The sequence below is a fragment of the Dendronephthya gigantea genome, unplaced genomic scaffold (assembly GCF_004324835.1).
Source record: "Dendronephthya gigantea isolate DGI-Jeju-01 unplaced genomic scaffold, DenGig_1.0 000052F, whole genome shotgun sequence".
NCBI classification, from domain to species: domain Eukaryota; kingdom Metazoa; phylum Cnidaria; class Anthozoa; order Malacalcyonacea; family Nephtheidae; genus Dendronephthya; species Dendronephthya gigantea.
The window spans coordinates 140,867-157,829 of NW_021163062.1; the positions used below are offsets into that span (position 1 = coordinate 140,867).

The window sequence follows — 16,963 nt, forward strand, 5'->3', positions numbered from 1 at the left end:
TATGAAAATTTCACATAACGGTTTCATATATGAAACCTCATGTGGAATTGAAACACTTCCTATATGAAAATTTCACATGTGAAATTGTTTCACATGCGAAATCATTCTATATAATTTATATGATTTTTATCCAAGAATATTTATAAATCAAATGATTTCAAATATGAAATTTTTCACATATGAAATAGTTAGAAGATAATAAAATGACTGCATGAGTGAATTTCAATATATGGATTGAAAATTTATTGAAAAAATCTAAATACAAAAGATAACCATTTTAAATACATAGATATATTTACCTATAAAATTAAAAAAAAATATTTAGCTAACACCTCAAGAACAACATTTATCAAGTTTAATTTTATTTTTCCTTTGCATGCCATTTTTCATGATTTCATCCTTTATCTGTTTACACATAGCATTCCTTTTCACTATCTTCGCTGCTCTGCTCTGCCTCACACATTCTAAAGGCGGATTTCCACTTACAGCGAAATCGTTCGCTAGCGAAATATTTGCATATTTTCTTTTGAATTCGGAACAGTCAAGTCGAACTAATTTATTTATGCTGTTAAAATTCAAAAGAAAGTATGCAAATATTTCGCTGGCGAACGATTTCGCTGTAAGTGGAAATCCGCCTTAATAAAAAGTAAATATATCAGTTCATTTGAATGCACTCATGTTATCTCACTTTAATATTATAAACTAATTTCATCATACAAGACTATTTTGCTATGTAGCTACACAAAACTTTACCAGCTTTATCACGACTTTAGTATACTAAGCTTCTATGGCTAAGGTAAAATCATGCTAGTTGCTATTAAATTTACAGGAGGTCAAACATATTAACCATATTATAAAGTGTATTTACATACCTTTTATCATTTGAACTTTAGCCAGATCAACTTACCAATGTGGAGTACACACCACATTCAACATGACATTCAACAGGATAATCAACACCATATTCAAAATCACCATATGACTTATTTCCATCATTCAAACGTTTGACATTCAAATATTTTTTGAAACCGATCAATTGGGGTTGAAACTTTATAGGTTTTAACAAAACAGACAAAATCAACATGTGCCCAAAAAAAAGGTTTTGCACCAATATTTTTATTGCTAATTTTATCATTTTATCATTTTGCATTTTTATGGATAAAAATGTTGGTACAAAATCTCTTTTTTTGGGGCAGTTGATTTCATCTGTGTTGTTACAATTAAGGTATAAAGTTTAATCTCCAATTGATGAATTTAGAGCATTAATCCTTTTAATAAATGTTTGGAAAGAGTTTTAAACAATATTTGAATTTCGAACGTTTGAATGATAGAAATTAGTCATAATTTACAGTGATCTTGAATATCCTGTTGATTATCTTGTTTAATGTTGTGTTGAATGTGGTGCGTACTTCACAGTAGTGATCAAGTTGTTTGTCTTTATTTTCCTTGCCAGCCAAAGATGATTCCTTGTGTGTTTCTAAATCAATGGCCGCCAACAGTATATTTGTCCATTTTTATTAATTTTTGGCTCTGTCCACCTCAACCAAAGCAGGTGGTGTAGGCATCAACTAATTGTAAAAAAAAATAATTGCATTACTATTATTCTCAACATTATTTTGCAATAACAGTACTTTAGTCAGTTCATATTGAACAAATCTTAATTTTCAGCTAATTGAAAACCGCAAAAATTTTAAAAATATTATTCCACTGATTGTTAATCCTGGAGATTGATTACTGTATGTAATGATTTTAAGTCAGTCTGAGTCAGACTCAGACAAGAAATGGCTTTCCCGTCAATACTTTCATGTGTAAAAAATAACATAAGGAACAATATAAATTCCCTCGTATTTTCATGTTACTGTTATATGAAAAAGAATTAAGAGTAATCAATATAAATTGAACAAATTCCCCGTGATTCATCTGTGATTACCGTGATTTTGGGCGACGAGTTATAAAAGCGAATATATATATAAAGATCAAGTGATCAACACAAACAATATTAAATACCTGACTAACTTCTTTAAAACCATTCTTTACTAGACCACATAAACACATCATCAGCAAAGAATGCTTCTTAATCCACAGATTTACATCGATATTTCGACTATTCCACACGGATATGTATTAAATTTTTGATGCGAAAACCAGTTTCCCAAACCATATTTACCAATTACCATTGGCATTTACCACCATAGCTGTGACCATAGCCAGCAAAAAGTTTGAGACGTGATGTAATATGAGCATACCGATCTAGCACTCTCCGGGTAGCAATCGGGACTGGCGTCCAATTTTGACGCATTACGTGTTTTGAGATACAACTGCCGTACTTATAATTTTCCTAGTTTTAAATATAACGCGTGTTTTCCGCTTCTGATAATGTCCCTGTAGAGACCAAGGCATTTCATAAACAGCTTTGCGCTCGAAAGTAATTTCATAGGTAACCAAAATTCCTTATACATTAAAGATGGATATCACGAAAAAAAATACGCAATAATGTTATGAAAATGAAAACTACTAAATTATGATCTTTTTGCAATTTTGCATGTGAAAGAAATTTCATATGTATCAGATTAAAATTACTCATATGTGAAACAAATTTCACATGTGAAGCTAGCATTTCATATATGAATTTTGTTTTTCACATGTACAGGTGAAATTTAATGACATGAATGGTGACGATTTAAATCATTTTATCAAAGAAGCCAGATCGATGCAAGATGAAAAGATGCAAGATTTCATGTATATGAATCGTGTTACATAAAGGAAAATGTCATATAAAAAAATTGAAATTCATATGTGAAAGTAACAATTCGTGTTATATGAAACATATTTTTCACATGCGAACGTAAAATTTCATATGATATCGATATTTAAATAATTTCATATGTGAAACCAAAAATTTCGTATGTGAAACCAAAATTTCATATCTGATTGATGGGAAACCAAAATTTTACATGTGGTGATTAATGTGAAACCAAAATCATTTATATATAATTTACTTTTCACATGTGAAAATGAACGTCATACACAGTTTAAATTATTTCATTTGTTGAAGCCAAAAATTTTATTTGTGAATAGTTTTTTACATACGAAAACTCATGTTAAAAAAAATAAATTTCATATAATATGAAAGTAGCATTTCTTATATGTGAAAATCAAATTTCATGTATGAAGTGTTTAATTTCATATATGAACATGTTCATTTCATATATGAAACTCCTATTTCATAGGTGAAATGTTATACGAAATTTTAAGGGATAACACTATGTAGGTGTACATTAACCCTATCGTAAAGTATAATATTACCTAAAGATTTAGGTAAAATTACACCGTTTAAATGTAAACATACACTAAGTTTGTGTAGGTAGAGAATTTTTCTTTTCACACCAAGAAAGTGTTGGAAGTGAAGGAATGCTAGCATGGTGTATGCATAGCACACTCTTCATAACACTTAGGAAAACTGAGGCAACATTTCGTACAATGCAATTCCGGATTTTTAATGAAACAACAAAGTTTTGCTAAAATCTTAAAGTATATTGTATTGATACGCTCTCGTATATCACCCAATGTTTACCTGTACAGCTAGCGCCGTTTCCAGAATAGCCTTCGTTGCAGGTACACAGATATGAGCCATCGTTATTAGTACAATTTGCATTTCCATCACAAGGATTTGTTTGACATTCATTGATATCTGTAGGGAGAAAATGAATGATTTTAGTGCAAGAAACCTTTTTTTAATAATTAATCATATAAATATATCTTTGTCAACACAATATGATAGCACAAGAAAGTTCTTTCCACATTGTGCATGAAATGTTGACTACAAAATTGTACAAAGGCGATGCACCTAGCTTATAATTATATACCTGTACAGTTTGTTCCATTTCCTGTATATCCAGTCTGGCACTCACACTCATAAGAACCATCAATGTTGGTGCAATTTGCATTGTAACCACAAGGGGATGACTGACATTCATCTATGTCTGAAAAAAAAAATTGAATTCTTTAATTCATCCAGTTTTGGCGATATCTTGTAATTACACATTGTAAATATTCATTGTGATGAGATAATTTTTTGCTTATCCTGCATATGTAAATAGCTCTGCATCAAGTGGCAAATATGCTGCTGTCTTTACGTCGAGACGTCAAAAAGTGCATTGTCTCGCCTTACTTTAAAACAGAAAGTGGTAAAAACATGGCAATAACCTTACCCGTACATCAAAACCTTTAATATATCTATATTGAATAAAGTCTTACCGGTACAATTTATTCCACTTCCTTCAAATCCAGTTTGGCATTCACAAATAAACGAGCCATTGGTGTTTGTGCAGTTAGAATTAAAACCACATGCATCCATTTCACATTCATTGACATCTGAGAAACAATGTATCACAAGGTGTAGCAAATTCAGGCATTTCAGCAGTTACTTAATAACATAACGCTACTTTTCACACTAAAAGTGGCTTTTGCGATAATGAAACCGTTTTGAATCTCTATCATCCTTTCCCCTCTCAATGTTTCTTTTTCTATTCTACTTCTATTCACTTTTCATCATGTTTCACTCTTTTTATTGTTCGAGCTTCGATCTCTTTGCTTACATCTTCAACAAATTTTTGGACTATTCTTATGCCGAAACGGCGTCTCTAATAATAGTATCCTGATTTGCCTTTAAATACGAATTAAAAACCACATGTTTATTGCTCTATGATAGACGATCTACGACAAATAATATGGAATGTATAATAATAATAATAATGAAATATATTAATACATATATTTTTATCATACGTGTATAGAGATTTATGCACAGCAGAATGACGTATTTCACTGTGTAAATTAATTTCATGCAATTCGATTGGACGCACGATGTTTTTCACGTGTGAAAAAATGCCATACACGGCTTTTGATTGGACGTACGATATTCTTCACACGTGAAAAATTGTCGTATGTCATTTTGGCGGCAATTTGTTAACATTTTCTTTCAAGATAGCGTCGAAATATAGGAGTGATATTCAAAACATAATTCTCATATTCAAGATATTTTCACATTCAACACATTCTCAAATCTTTCGGAATGAATGTCTAACTTCTATTGAGCAAAATTACAAAGAAACTGAACGGTAATAAATATGTTTTCATGCATAAAGTTTCGATTTTGTTGTTCGCTGTGTTTTTGTTTATTAAAAGCGTGTCGTTGTCAAATTGATCTCTATACACATTTAATAAACAAATTACTTCATGGTTGGCTCGTTTGTACGATTTTTATTATGCACTCGTTGCGAAGGATCGCAAACTCACTCGTTCCCTACGCTCACTCGTTCGTATTGCGATCCTTCACAACTTGTGCATAAAAATCGTACGCACTCGCCAACCATGAAGTAATCTCTATATATCTCTGTTGCAACTTTAGTGATAATTTGAGATGCGTATACGTGATAATTCAGTGATAATTTGAGATGCGTATACGTGACAACCCTAAATTTTAAAAACGGTAGGGGGAATTTGCTTAAAGGAGAGAGAAGCTCGAGAGATTATTTAAAAACACATCAGATAGGAAGGTAGGAAGTTCACCGCAACCTCTTTGAGATTTTCCCAAAGACTGCCCTGTTCTATATAACATTTGCCAGCATTGATTTTTTATTTAAGTTTTAGAATGATTTACCTGAACAAATTGTGCCATTGCCTTCGTATCCCACATGACAAGTGCAGTCATACGAACCATTGTTATTGGTGCAATTTGCATTAACATCGCAAGGGTTTGCCAGACATTCATTAATATCTGTAAAAATACAAGTTGTTTTAAGATAGTCTGGGCGCATATAAACGTGCGCAGTGCACTTGGGCAGTGCGTTCTCATTGGCTGGCGTCAAATGTAATCGGAATAAGATTTACACAATCCCAATTATTAGCCAATCAGTGTTGACTATCCGACCTAAAAAAAACAATTGATGGCCCAGAACGTAATGAAATGTTGCACTAATATAAAAACGTATAATTTCCTCTACACGCGCGAGGGCTTTTTTACGTACGCGCGATTTGTTTCAAAGGCCCGTCACGGTCGCATGGGCAAATTTTCAAAAGCCGCTTTGCCCGCGCGGATGAAGCGGGTGCATGGTACTGGAGTAACGCCTTTACCCGTTAGACGTGTCAGCGCGCGTGCAGGCTAGTTTTGGAAGGCCATTAAAATATATATCGAACATAATTTGTGAAATTGTGAAAGCGAATGCCACTTAGCAGGTTGTCGCGACTTCGTATCTAAGCGTTTTTTTCTAATTCGAAAATAATTGCAAATTAGTTTCTGTTTTTATACGACTCAGTGCAATAAGAATACCATTTTCTTTTTTTTAAGATTTTGGGCTTGGTTTAGAAATATAGGTGTTTAGGAATCATGTGAATAACTCTTGAAGAAGAATACACTGAACTTGCGCATAAGCTTTTAAAAGAAAAATTGTGGCAATAAACCAGATACCTGCAAATGCCTATGGAAAATATTAATTGATAACCAGTTCTTACCTGTACAATTTGTTGTTGCATTTCCTTCATACCCGGATATACATTCACAAAGGTACGAACCACCAGTGTTTGTACAGTTTGCATTGAAACCACATGGGTTAGCCAAACATTCATCAATATCTTTAACAGGAAAAAAAGGACGAAATTATTAATCGCTTACTTTTAATATTACTCTACTAAATCTATTCTCAGCCTACACTCCATTAATCACACAAGGTCAGATAATCCAGTCCTGGAATTATACGAATTTATCTGGATATTAACCGATTATTGACCGAGCGTGAGGTGTGATTAGCCTCGGTCTGATATTCCATAGTACAGATCGAACAAGCGAGGGCAATAATCTGTTTACTATATGGCTGAACTGCATGAGATATCCGGGATACTGGTCCAAATATAGGGAATATACGCACCACGGCCCGGATATAGGTTTTTACGCACAGCTCTTCAACCAATCAGAATAGAGGATTTAGAAAAGCCATATAATATAACCTGTTATACAAAAATTGACGTCATCAAAATTGTCAAGCAAATGCAAGTCCGTTAGATTATGATTAATCACTCGTCTTAAGGTAACGCCAGTGTTCGGACGACTTGAAAAGTAGTTTGTTTTCATTCAGGAACAGCTTTTAGACGTTGATGTTTTGATCACCTCACTCAATGAAAATGCTCTAACCACAAGTTCCGTAATACGTAGTTGCAATTTTATTTAAATCATCCTATAATTATTTCTCATGTTTGCAAGTATTTACGGAACCAACAATTGAATATGTTATATAGTCACAGGTGTGGATAATATTTGGCTGATCATTTCGGTTTATTAATGGCCCTTTTGCATAACAGACCAACTTTTGATTTAGGCGACAAAAAGGAAATTTCCAAAAAGTGCGTACTAAATTTAGTAAAATTACCAAGTTTGACTGCAAAATATTGTAAATAACGGAAAATATAGCCATGCGAGGTTGGCAATTTTGTATACTTTTTTGTATACAAATTTCGGTGTGTTCTTTCTAGCTGTGGTGATTTATTTCCTTCTTGTTACCTATAGATCGCAAGTTGATCCATTAATCACGCTACATTGCTTTAACGAAGATGAGTCTCAGTGTTGCAATGCTGATTCCATACTCTTGCCTCTGAGCCACAGAAGTTGCTGAACTGTTGTTCATTGAAGTTAACTTAGTTAAGACCCTTAATGACCTTTATTCTACATGGAGTGCAGTGTCACATAATCTTAAAAATCGTAAAGGTGCGGCTGAGTATTATGTTAAATCAATCCCACAGAAAGTGGTGCTATACCTGTACAGTTTGTTCCATTTCCCTCATATCCTGTTTGACATTCACACATATAAGAACCGAAGGTGTTTGTGCAGTTTGTATTGTATCCACATGGACTATTTAAACACTCATCGATATCTAGGAAGTTTGGACAAAAATGCGATATTTAATTTATAAGAAAAAACAAAATTACTTCTGGTCAACTCTAAAAACAACCAATATGTTCCTGATTAATTAAAACACGACTGAAAATGTTGTGCTGCTCATGGACTTGAGCGTCAACAAGTTGCATAAACTAGTAGAACTTTAGGCGATTATTGTAAGGCGTTAACAATCATGCGTGAGGGTGCAACTGACACATTTTTGTTACCGAAAACAACAACAGGTTTGTGTTTATACTTGTACATATTTCAATAATACCTCTATATTGAAATCAGGGTAAGGTGAGTCATAGTGATCATGCAGTTCTAATCCTTGCTACAATTTTGGAAATTTCAAAAAATTATTAAATACTTGTCGTCTAATGGACACTCCTCATACAGAGAATTCTTCTAAAATTAGGCTAGATAGAATTTCCTTTATAATCGGTACTGTTTGGTGCTTTCCAACTTCCACTTTCCGTATACCTTGGCAATATGTTTGATTTCCAGTGAATCCAGTGTCACATGTACATACAATAGTGCCAGGAGAGTTCGTACATGTCGAGTTTGCAGGACACATATTATTTAAAGCACAATGGTCTTTATCTAAAGGAAGAAAACAACTCAAGACCTGTTTACATGAGCCCAGTTACACGAGATTGAGCGAAACGAAAGATAATTTTGAGGTTTTTAAAATAAGTCCGTTTATGAAACCGAACAAGCGCATGAAACATTCCATGATTGTATGCTTATTTTAGAGCCTAAAAATCATCTCACGCTTCGTTTTGGAAACGCAATTAGCCGAGAATTCGGAAACTACCTGAATTAGTATAATTTTATTCCTCTAGATTATATCTACTCGTCACGCAACCGCCATTTTCAAACACGTATATATGCACGTATATACGAAAAATTATAGGATTTTACATTGGATCGAGTAGATAGCCTCTATATAGCTAATTTCCAAAACAACGAGAGCTATAGAGGTAAGCGAAAGTCGTTTTTAAAAAGCAAAATACTTGCAAAAGCATGCAAAAATCATATACTATCATTCTATCAAAATTAGTTGAAAAAGAACTCAAAAGAATATAAAGTGAATTTCTGCGGGAACTTACCCGATACAACAATCATTCGTGTTGCTTCAGTTGAAAGTGAAATCGTAGTAGCCACTTCATCTGACGATTTATTATATTTATGAATTTTTGATGCTGTTGTATCGAGGATATAATAATATTCTTTTCCATCTGCAATGTCCACGGTTGTAATACTGCCTGATTGATCTGTTCCTATCTGTGTAGTCTGACCATCGTACGTTGTTTTCAATATCTTGTAATTTGTCTCAGAAGTGAATAGAATCCAATATACGGTTTTATTCACGGTATCAAGCGCAAGGTGAGTGCCTATTTCATTGACACCAGAGTGAAGAGTTTGATCAGTTCCATCAGCAAGACTGTACCGGATGAGATTTCGATTGTTTGTAATATCAGTGGTGAAAAATATTGATCTAGGTTGAAAAAAATTCGACATCAAATTATTTGATATTCATGCGTTTATTATCCAGTTGTGTTATCATAGTTACGCAGCTCTAAAATTGCTACATATACATATATACTATTGAACTCAAAAGAACTGGAAGGCTACCTCCTGATTAAAATAGCCAAAATTATTGAAGCCAAATTTTACCTCCAGACACGTCACACGTGTGTTTTACCTCCAGACACGCGTATACATGTTGCGAGACATTCTTGCGAGGGCCTTTTCAGGAGTGAACATAAGGAAAACATGAACTGTTTAGCGGCGAAGTTACATTCGTTCGGATTTATTGTTTATTTTAACGATTTAGGCTATAATTTTGTAATCAATGCTGACTAAAGCATACCTCGAACCGCGGCGTGGTGAAATTATAAGGAAAATGTAAACAATTTGTTCGAAAACGATCACTACTTCTTAATGAAATTAAATAAGTGAATTCACACAAACACTTTTGAATTGTCCCGGCTTTACTCCTCGTTCAACGTTTTTCATAAGAAAGGGCAATTTAATTGCGAGTTTGATACAGATAAATTTAGCATACTTTACTCTGTAGTTTTTACGGATGCTTTTATCGCAAAAATACTGTGCAAAACGCACTTTATGTTCTCTAAAAGATGTTTTTAGTGCTTGCATGTTGAAGTATTATTTTTGAAGTTTCAAAAAACCGCGTGTGTAGTTGCGTGAAAAGACTAGGCATGACCCAAAAATTTGGCTTCAAATCTCCGGCCAGAGGTAGCCTTCCAGTTCTTTTGAGTTCACTGATACATACATACATACATAAAACTTTATTTAGACACGCTAGCCTCATCAACATAGTTGTTTTTTCATAGGAGCGTGTTAAAAGATACATCATGGTTACATACAAAAATTACATAAAGCATGCAGAAACTAAACAGGTAGATACAAAGACTCATGGATTATTTTATATGTATAAATAGATTTAGTAGAGTTGCGTCTTTTATCTAAAGATTCCCAGCGTAACATATTCAGTACATCAACATATCGAATATCAAAAGTAGACCCCGTTATAACTCTGGCAGCACGATTTTGCAGTCGCTGAGATAATAGACGCTTAATTAGGGGGGGGGAACGAAAATTTGCACAATAATTGTGCCGTGATCTATTAATTCCGACTTCTTCAATTGCTGGGTGTTTAAACTCGATTGTTTAACATTAATGATGGTGAGTACAATAGACCGGTAATTATCGTATGGAATTTAGAAACACCTAAATGGTTTTCAGTTTTACTCTCAAAAGCTATGCATGTGCAGATGTAAAACACTCTTCTTCAACGCATGCTTTGAAAAGAATTTTTAATTTTGAAAAATAATATGGAAAAAAGCTATAACGCGAGAACTTGATACTTGTTAACTATTTTGACTATTTTAACGATGTTAACTATTTTGACATGTCGAGGGCATTCGATAAAGTTATAGTCACACTAAGCTAATGCATCGACTGTATTTTCGTTATATCTAAGGAAAGGTTACCAACATCTGGTAACTTGCTGGAGCAACATCACGACCACTTGCGGTGAAATCTGGTGTGCTCCAAGGCTCTATCCTCGGTCCCTTGCCCTTTCTTCTATATGAAAATCACCTATCTGAAACCGTGAGCACCTCAAACATTGCAGCCTTTGCGGACGATACAAAACTTTACAAACCTATATATAAACTCTGTTGCTGACGCGTCGTCGTTAAGATCTGACAAACTTCCAAGAAAGTTCTAGCAATGTGAACCTTAAACTGAGCGCTGAGAAATCTGAAGTCTTGCGAATCACTAGAAAGCTCACCAAAATAGATTTCCCTTACAAGCTGCGTAATTCTGTCCTGAAAGAACTGATCACGAACATGTGGATCGACCACATCCAATCTGACATGTTCCGAACATATTGAGGTACACTGTGCTCAAGCAACAAAAATGTTGCTACATTAGAAGAGTTACTCTAGACATTATACTTATATAAATTATTTTGCTTTTGTTCGCTCGAAACTATACCGATGGGATGGTAAACGTTGACAACAACGTTCTGCCACAAACTCAAAACCAAGAAAGAACAAAAAGATCAATTCACGCCAACTGTTTAATGTTGCTCACCACAAAGTGCAAGACTGCTAATAATACATTTAAGAAATCGCTCTTATCCAGGGGCCGGTTGTATCAAGCCCGTTTAGCTTAAACGGTGGATAAGTTAAAAATAGAAAGCATGCAAGTCTACCGTTTTATTCAACAAGCGAACTAAATTATTTTTACCTTAAGGCTTAATACAAAGATACTGTTTACAACTACATATTCAGTCCATAATATTCAAGTTGACTCATTCAAGAGTGATCTAATATATCATCTATATCTATATATATATATATATATATCTATATATATATATATATATATATATATATATATATATATATTTATATATATATTCTGTGTACGTTGTATATTATTGTCAAAGGCCGCTGTAATTGACGTAAGGTGTAGCGTATACCCTGACATGTAATTGTCTATCTTTTGTGCTTATTATTGTACTGTATAAATTTGTGTGTATCTGACAAAATTTAATAAACAGATAAATAAATAAATAAACGTTCTGATTGTTTAAGAGTTTTTATATTGAGAACGTCAACCTATCATGTCAATTTGTTCTTAATTCGAAGGCTCAACTTTTAACCATTTTAACCATTACTACTGAATAAATAGATATATCAAAATTAATTGAAATTAAAATTTAATTTACCTGTTATAAGGGTCGATTTGCAAATCTCTGAAATCATCGTCTGGTGACACACCAATATCTGGTAAGTCGTTCCCATCATAGTCAATCAATTTAAGGTTAAAATCAGTCTTGGTGAGATAATAGACAGTTTGATTCGCTGGATCAACAGCAAAGGGACCGAAATTTGATGGAACCGAAACATTTTTCAAATCACTCCCATCCAAATTTGAGTTGTACAGTTTCTCACCGTCCTTATAATACCAAAGACGGTAGTTCAGTTCGTCGTAAGCAAGGGTTGCGCTTGGTGTCTTCACCAAGGCTTTAGATTCTCCACCATCAATAGAAACATAGGAAATGTGAGTGGCGTTTGAATAGAAGATGTATTCAATTTCAGCTCCATTGTTTCCTATGAAAAGTTAATTTTATGCATGATTTGAAAGAAAAGTGGTGCAAACTGGAAAAGTAGAGGTCTATCCGATTTCATTATCTAGCGTTTGAATTACATTCGACGCCACCAAAATGCGGCGTATAACTTGGCCCTTAGGCAAACAGCAGAATATATAAGTTTCGGTAACGTGTAAGTTTTCGCAAACAGAAAAGCAATTCCTTGTAGGCAAAGCATCTTTTAACCTGTGGGCAAACTTCGCCGATCATAATAACTACAGCAACAATGCTTTATAATACGCCCAAGGTTTAAACAGTTGTTTTGCGTGCAATAGAAGTGCGTTTTTATTGATTGGGTAATTGAAGCTTTAATCAAATAAGAGCAGGCATTATAATATCACTGGCAGCAATTACCGGATGAGGCTGAGCATGATATCAAGAATTATTCAGACCGAGGTCAAAGTTATTTGCTGAAGCGAAGCTGAGCGTGAAGGTTTGTATTTTTTTCATTCAGCCCGGTTCACGCTATATAAACGTTTCTGCGTTCACAGTTGGAAATTTAAATTGGTCAACTTCAAGTTCTAAGGGGCTGATTACATGGTGTCAGCCCGGGCTGAGTTTGTAAAGGCTGGTAGTATAGACCTATTTCAATTCTTCAAGCGGTTTAAAATCCCGAATGACAATAACTTGACCTTTTTAGGGACTATAAGCTGCACATATAAAAATGAAATAAACGAACGAAAAAGCATTGTCAAGGCGAATTTTTCTGTCCGGGTTTAAGCTTATTTACGATAACATGACATGCAACAATACTAAGTTTCAGCCCGAGCTTAAATTCTTGTCATGTAATCGCGTGCGCGATTTTGTTAGGATTTATAACAACCCCGGGCTGAAACTCAGCCCGCGCTGAAAACACTCGATGTAATCAGCCCCTAAATGTTTTGCATGTTTTGAATATCAGGATTATTATTTAAATCATGCAAGTGTTAAAACGTTATTGGGACATGTTTCCACTGTTGCGTTTTTTGTACGTAGCTACGTATACGCACGTAAAGGTTTAAAATAATTCAAATGATATAATAAACTATATATACGAACGTTTTAGGCTTTACGTGCGTTTAAAAAACGCGAAAGTGGAAAGCATCCCTTGCGATCTGTCGTTAAAAAATGCCAAGTGTGATCACAGAAAATGATCAAATGAAATGAAAACTGCGGGCACGATTTTTATTCTGTAATGGCAAAATGAAACACTGATTTTATAAACAACAGTGAAGCATTGAAGAAAAAATATTGCAGAAATGTGTGCAGTGCCGTGCAATAGACTTGTGCAGTTCGCGATATAGATGCAACTACATCGACTAATATGTATAACTATATTGTACGTTACCTTCTACTGGAAACAATTGCCAAAGAGTGACGATGAGTAGGGTGAAAACCCAAACACCGCGCATATCTACAAAAAACAGGAGATATATTTACATTTGTCATCACTCTCTGGCATTAAATGGCAATTGGCTGCTGGCACAATACTGTCTTCTGCAATATGTTTTGCAAAAGATAAAAGTAAAAATATTACTCGTAAGTAGTCGTACGGAGCATGAAAGAGGCATAAATTTCAGGACCATAACTAGACCACTTAATAGACACTAAGAGGTGCTTACGTCACACTATGTAAAATGAGGTTAATTTTCCTACATGTTTCCCACATTGCATTGCAATTAATTGTTTGACCGTCGCGTGACGTAGGCACCTCAAAGGTAACAATATCGTACAAAAGAAATCAGTCCGGCATAAGACGAATATATGAATATGCCCTCCCCCCCCCCCCCCCAATTAAGCTTTTACAATCTTGCATGGCCATAAGTTGATGGCACTGCATGTGCGGACTAGCACTATGTCTCATTAGGTTTTAACTACCCCCCCCCCCTTCTCCTTTGCAATGTTGGTCTCTATATAGTAATGCTTTAATACATAATTGTAATTAATGGATGACTTGCGCTTTAAGGCCTACACAGACAGGACGCGAATTGGCAACGCGGCGCGAATTTTCAACATTTTATATTTTTCAAAAGTAAATAAATTTTAACTTATCAAAATTTTCTTGTAGATTACATAAAAATAATAAATTTTGATTGCTCTAGCGTCCATAGAGTCTAAATTTTGATGCCAGAATTTAATTTATATGCTTCTGAAAACTGAAAATTCGCGCCGCGTTGCCGCTTCGCGTCCGGTCTGTGTCGACCTTTAGACTAACTTCTTATCTCGGCGGTAAAAGAGCTTACTAATTAGTAAAACTGCAAAGTTTGGCTGCGAATTGTTGTAAATTACGAAAAATATAGCCGTGCGAAGTTGTCGATTTTTGTATACTTTTGTATTATGGCCGGAAGTTTGTAACTAAATACAATGTAGTTACACATTTCCGCGCGTAATACAAAAGTATACAAAATTTGCCAACTTCACATGGCTATATTTTTCGTATTTTACAAAAATTGCAGCCAAACTTTGCAATTGCACTAATTCAAATGCGTTCTTTCTAGGCGTTTTATGACGAAATTTTCGGCTGATTCTTGACGAATTGACGTGTAATATACTAAAAAATTTTGTTAAAGGTATTGTCTTTCGTATTCCTAATATGAATTTTCCTGTGCGGCCCGGATTTTTTCTGCAGTTGCACATTAAAAATATTATCAATCTCATAAGGCAGTTCAACCATACAAAGCGTATATACACATTTGAACACAGTCAGTTGGCGGAACGAAGAAACACCCAAGGTAAGTAATTCGATCATCAAAACGTTGCAAAACGGCTGTTCTATTAATCCAGAGGTCTGCAAACAGTAGGCAACATCCAGGGTAAAGGCAATTTTAGGTGTTGTACTTTTGCTATATGTATTTTATAGTAAAAGTTAAAGACATTATTGTTGAAGTTAGATTCAAATTAGTTTATATGCAAATCACCATGGTAATGATATTACCATATTCTGATAATTTCTTACCAAATTTCTGGTAATGATATTACCATAATCGTTGTTTTCTTTGTTTAAAACAAACAAATCAAAGGGTTTATTTATCAGTAATCTAGCAACCCTGCATGTGTATAACCTTATAAGTCTATCTCCAACGCCTTATAAGTCTATCTCCCACTCGTTCGCTGCGCTCACTTGAACATAAAATCCATTTCTCCGCCCATAATATCGTAAATATATTTCATATTTCATATATGTTTCATATTTTGATAGACAATATTTTTACACACAAGTTTAGTATGTGTTAGTTACGGCAGAAATTGTGCCGCTTTTTAACAAATTATTAGAGACCTTTAGCTTGACGTTGACGATAACCCTCTAACGGCAAACAGAAAAATTCATTTCAGTCGAATTTTCAAAACAAATGCTAGGTTTCTGAGGCCGCGAAAATTGATGCATTATTTTCAAACATAGAATGATTACTGAGATAAATTGTGGGCGAGCATGTGTCAAAAATCTAATTTTAAATGTTATTTGAAATTAACCGTTTGCTGTTCGCGGTTTGTCATATTGGTTAAGCTAAAGGTCTCTAATGACGGTTGCAAGTCGTGCTTTGTTCGTATATGTTGTTCATTTATCAAAGCAATTTACAATCTACAGTACAATCCACATTTATTTCGAAAGTAAAAATATTTCTGGCATTTCTTTACGTCGACGGGGTTTTTCCTAACAGCAGGCTGGTAATTGCATATAGCTTCCATGGCGCTCAACGTGGCCTACTTCGGTCAGTAGCTCAGTCCTTACCTGCTTGCCGCTCGACTCTCGTCTGAAACTCAATTGCATGCATATCTAAATTATCTGTTCAAAGCTTTTAACAATTCTTAGAAAAATAAACATTTTTAATTGTCGTATAGCCCTTATCCATTGTAGACTCCACGCGTTATTTATTATAATCGGCATCCTCTCCCCGCAGAGGTGAACAATGCATGCATGTCAATGCTGATTCATTTTACATTTTGCCGATTTGCAAATATTCACTTATATATCAACGACTTTTGAACAAACTTTAAAGTAATTACTTTGATGATATATTAGGCTTTAGAATATGGTAGCTACCTTATTCTGCTTTTAAATTTTTCCCCTGCTTCAGTTGAGTTTTATAAAGCAGGAAGACTTTACGTCATGCAGCTCGTCATGCACGCTCCCACTGAGAAAGAGAGTCATAACAAATTTGTACATTTCGACCGTTTGAGTCAAAAGAACGAACCCTGAATCAGAGTACAATTATTAACTGTAATTGATGAGCATTCAGCAATTCAAATTTCCTAATTCCTTTACTAAAGAAGGCGCAGTAATAATCGTTTTAATAAACCGACGCGGATTCCCTACTGGTAGTGATAATTTTTATTTAGTCAAGTGCTAAGCTTTGAAATCAAA

At 34.3% G+C, this 16,963-nt stretch overlaps 2 protein-coding genes across 2 annotated transcripts in view; both read right to left on the reverse strand.

Moving 5' to 3' along the window:
• Positions 1 to 1,084, reverse strand: part of LOC114528912 (cubilin-like) — a 40,170-nt gene extending 39,086 nt beyond the window's left edge. The window contains exon 1 of the mRNA XM_028550623.1: positions 925 to 1,084. Coding sequence (XP_028406424.1) covers positions 925 to 1,084 — 160 coding nt within the window. The remainder of the gene's footprint in view (positions 1 to 924) is intronic.
• Positions 1,085 to 3,858: 2,774 nt separating this feature from the next.
• LOC114528913 (pro-epidermal growth factor-like) lies at positions 3,859 to 16,373 on the reverse strand. Its single transcript, XM_028550624.1, has 9 exons — positions 16,331 to 16,373; positions 12,199 to 12,583; positions 9,044 to 9,432; positions 8,415 to 8,534; positions 7,810 to 7,926; positions 6,514 to 6,633; positions 5,663 to 5,779; positions 4,258 to 4,374; positions 3,859 to 3,983 (listed from the first exon to the last, which is right to left on the reverse strand). The coding sequence occupies exons 1-9, from the start codon at positions 16,371 to 16,373 to the stop codon at positions 3,859 to 3,861; spliced, it is 1,533 nt and encodes a 510-aa protein (XP_028406425.1).
• Between the last annotated feature and the right edge of the window lie 590 nt (positions 16,374 to 16,963).

Excerpts from the sequence above, each read along its gene's own strand:
- LOC114528913 (XM_028550624.1), bottom strand. The coding sequence starts at position 16,373 with ATGCATGCAATTGAGTTTCAGACGAGAGTCGAGCGGCAAGCAG. Across the intron at positions 5,780-6,513 it reads TGCAACAACAAATTGTACAG|ATATTAATGAATGTCTGGCA; the intron begins GTAAGAACTGGT and ends GTATTTTTACAG. Across the intron at positions 4,375-5,662 it reads CAATGGCACAATTTGTTCAG|ATGTCAATGAATGTGAAATG; the intron begins GTAAATCATTCT and ends ATTGTTTCTCAG.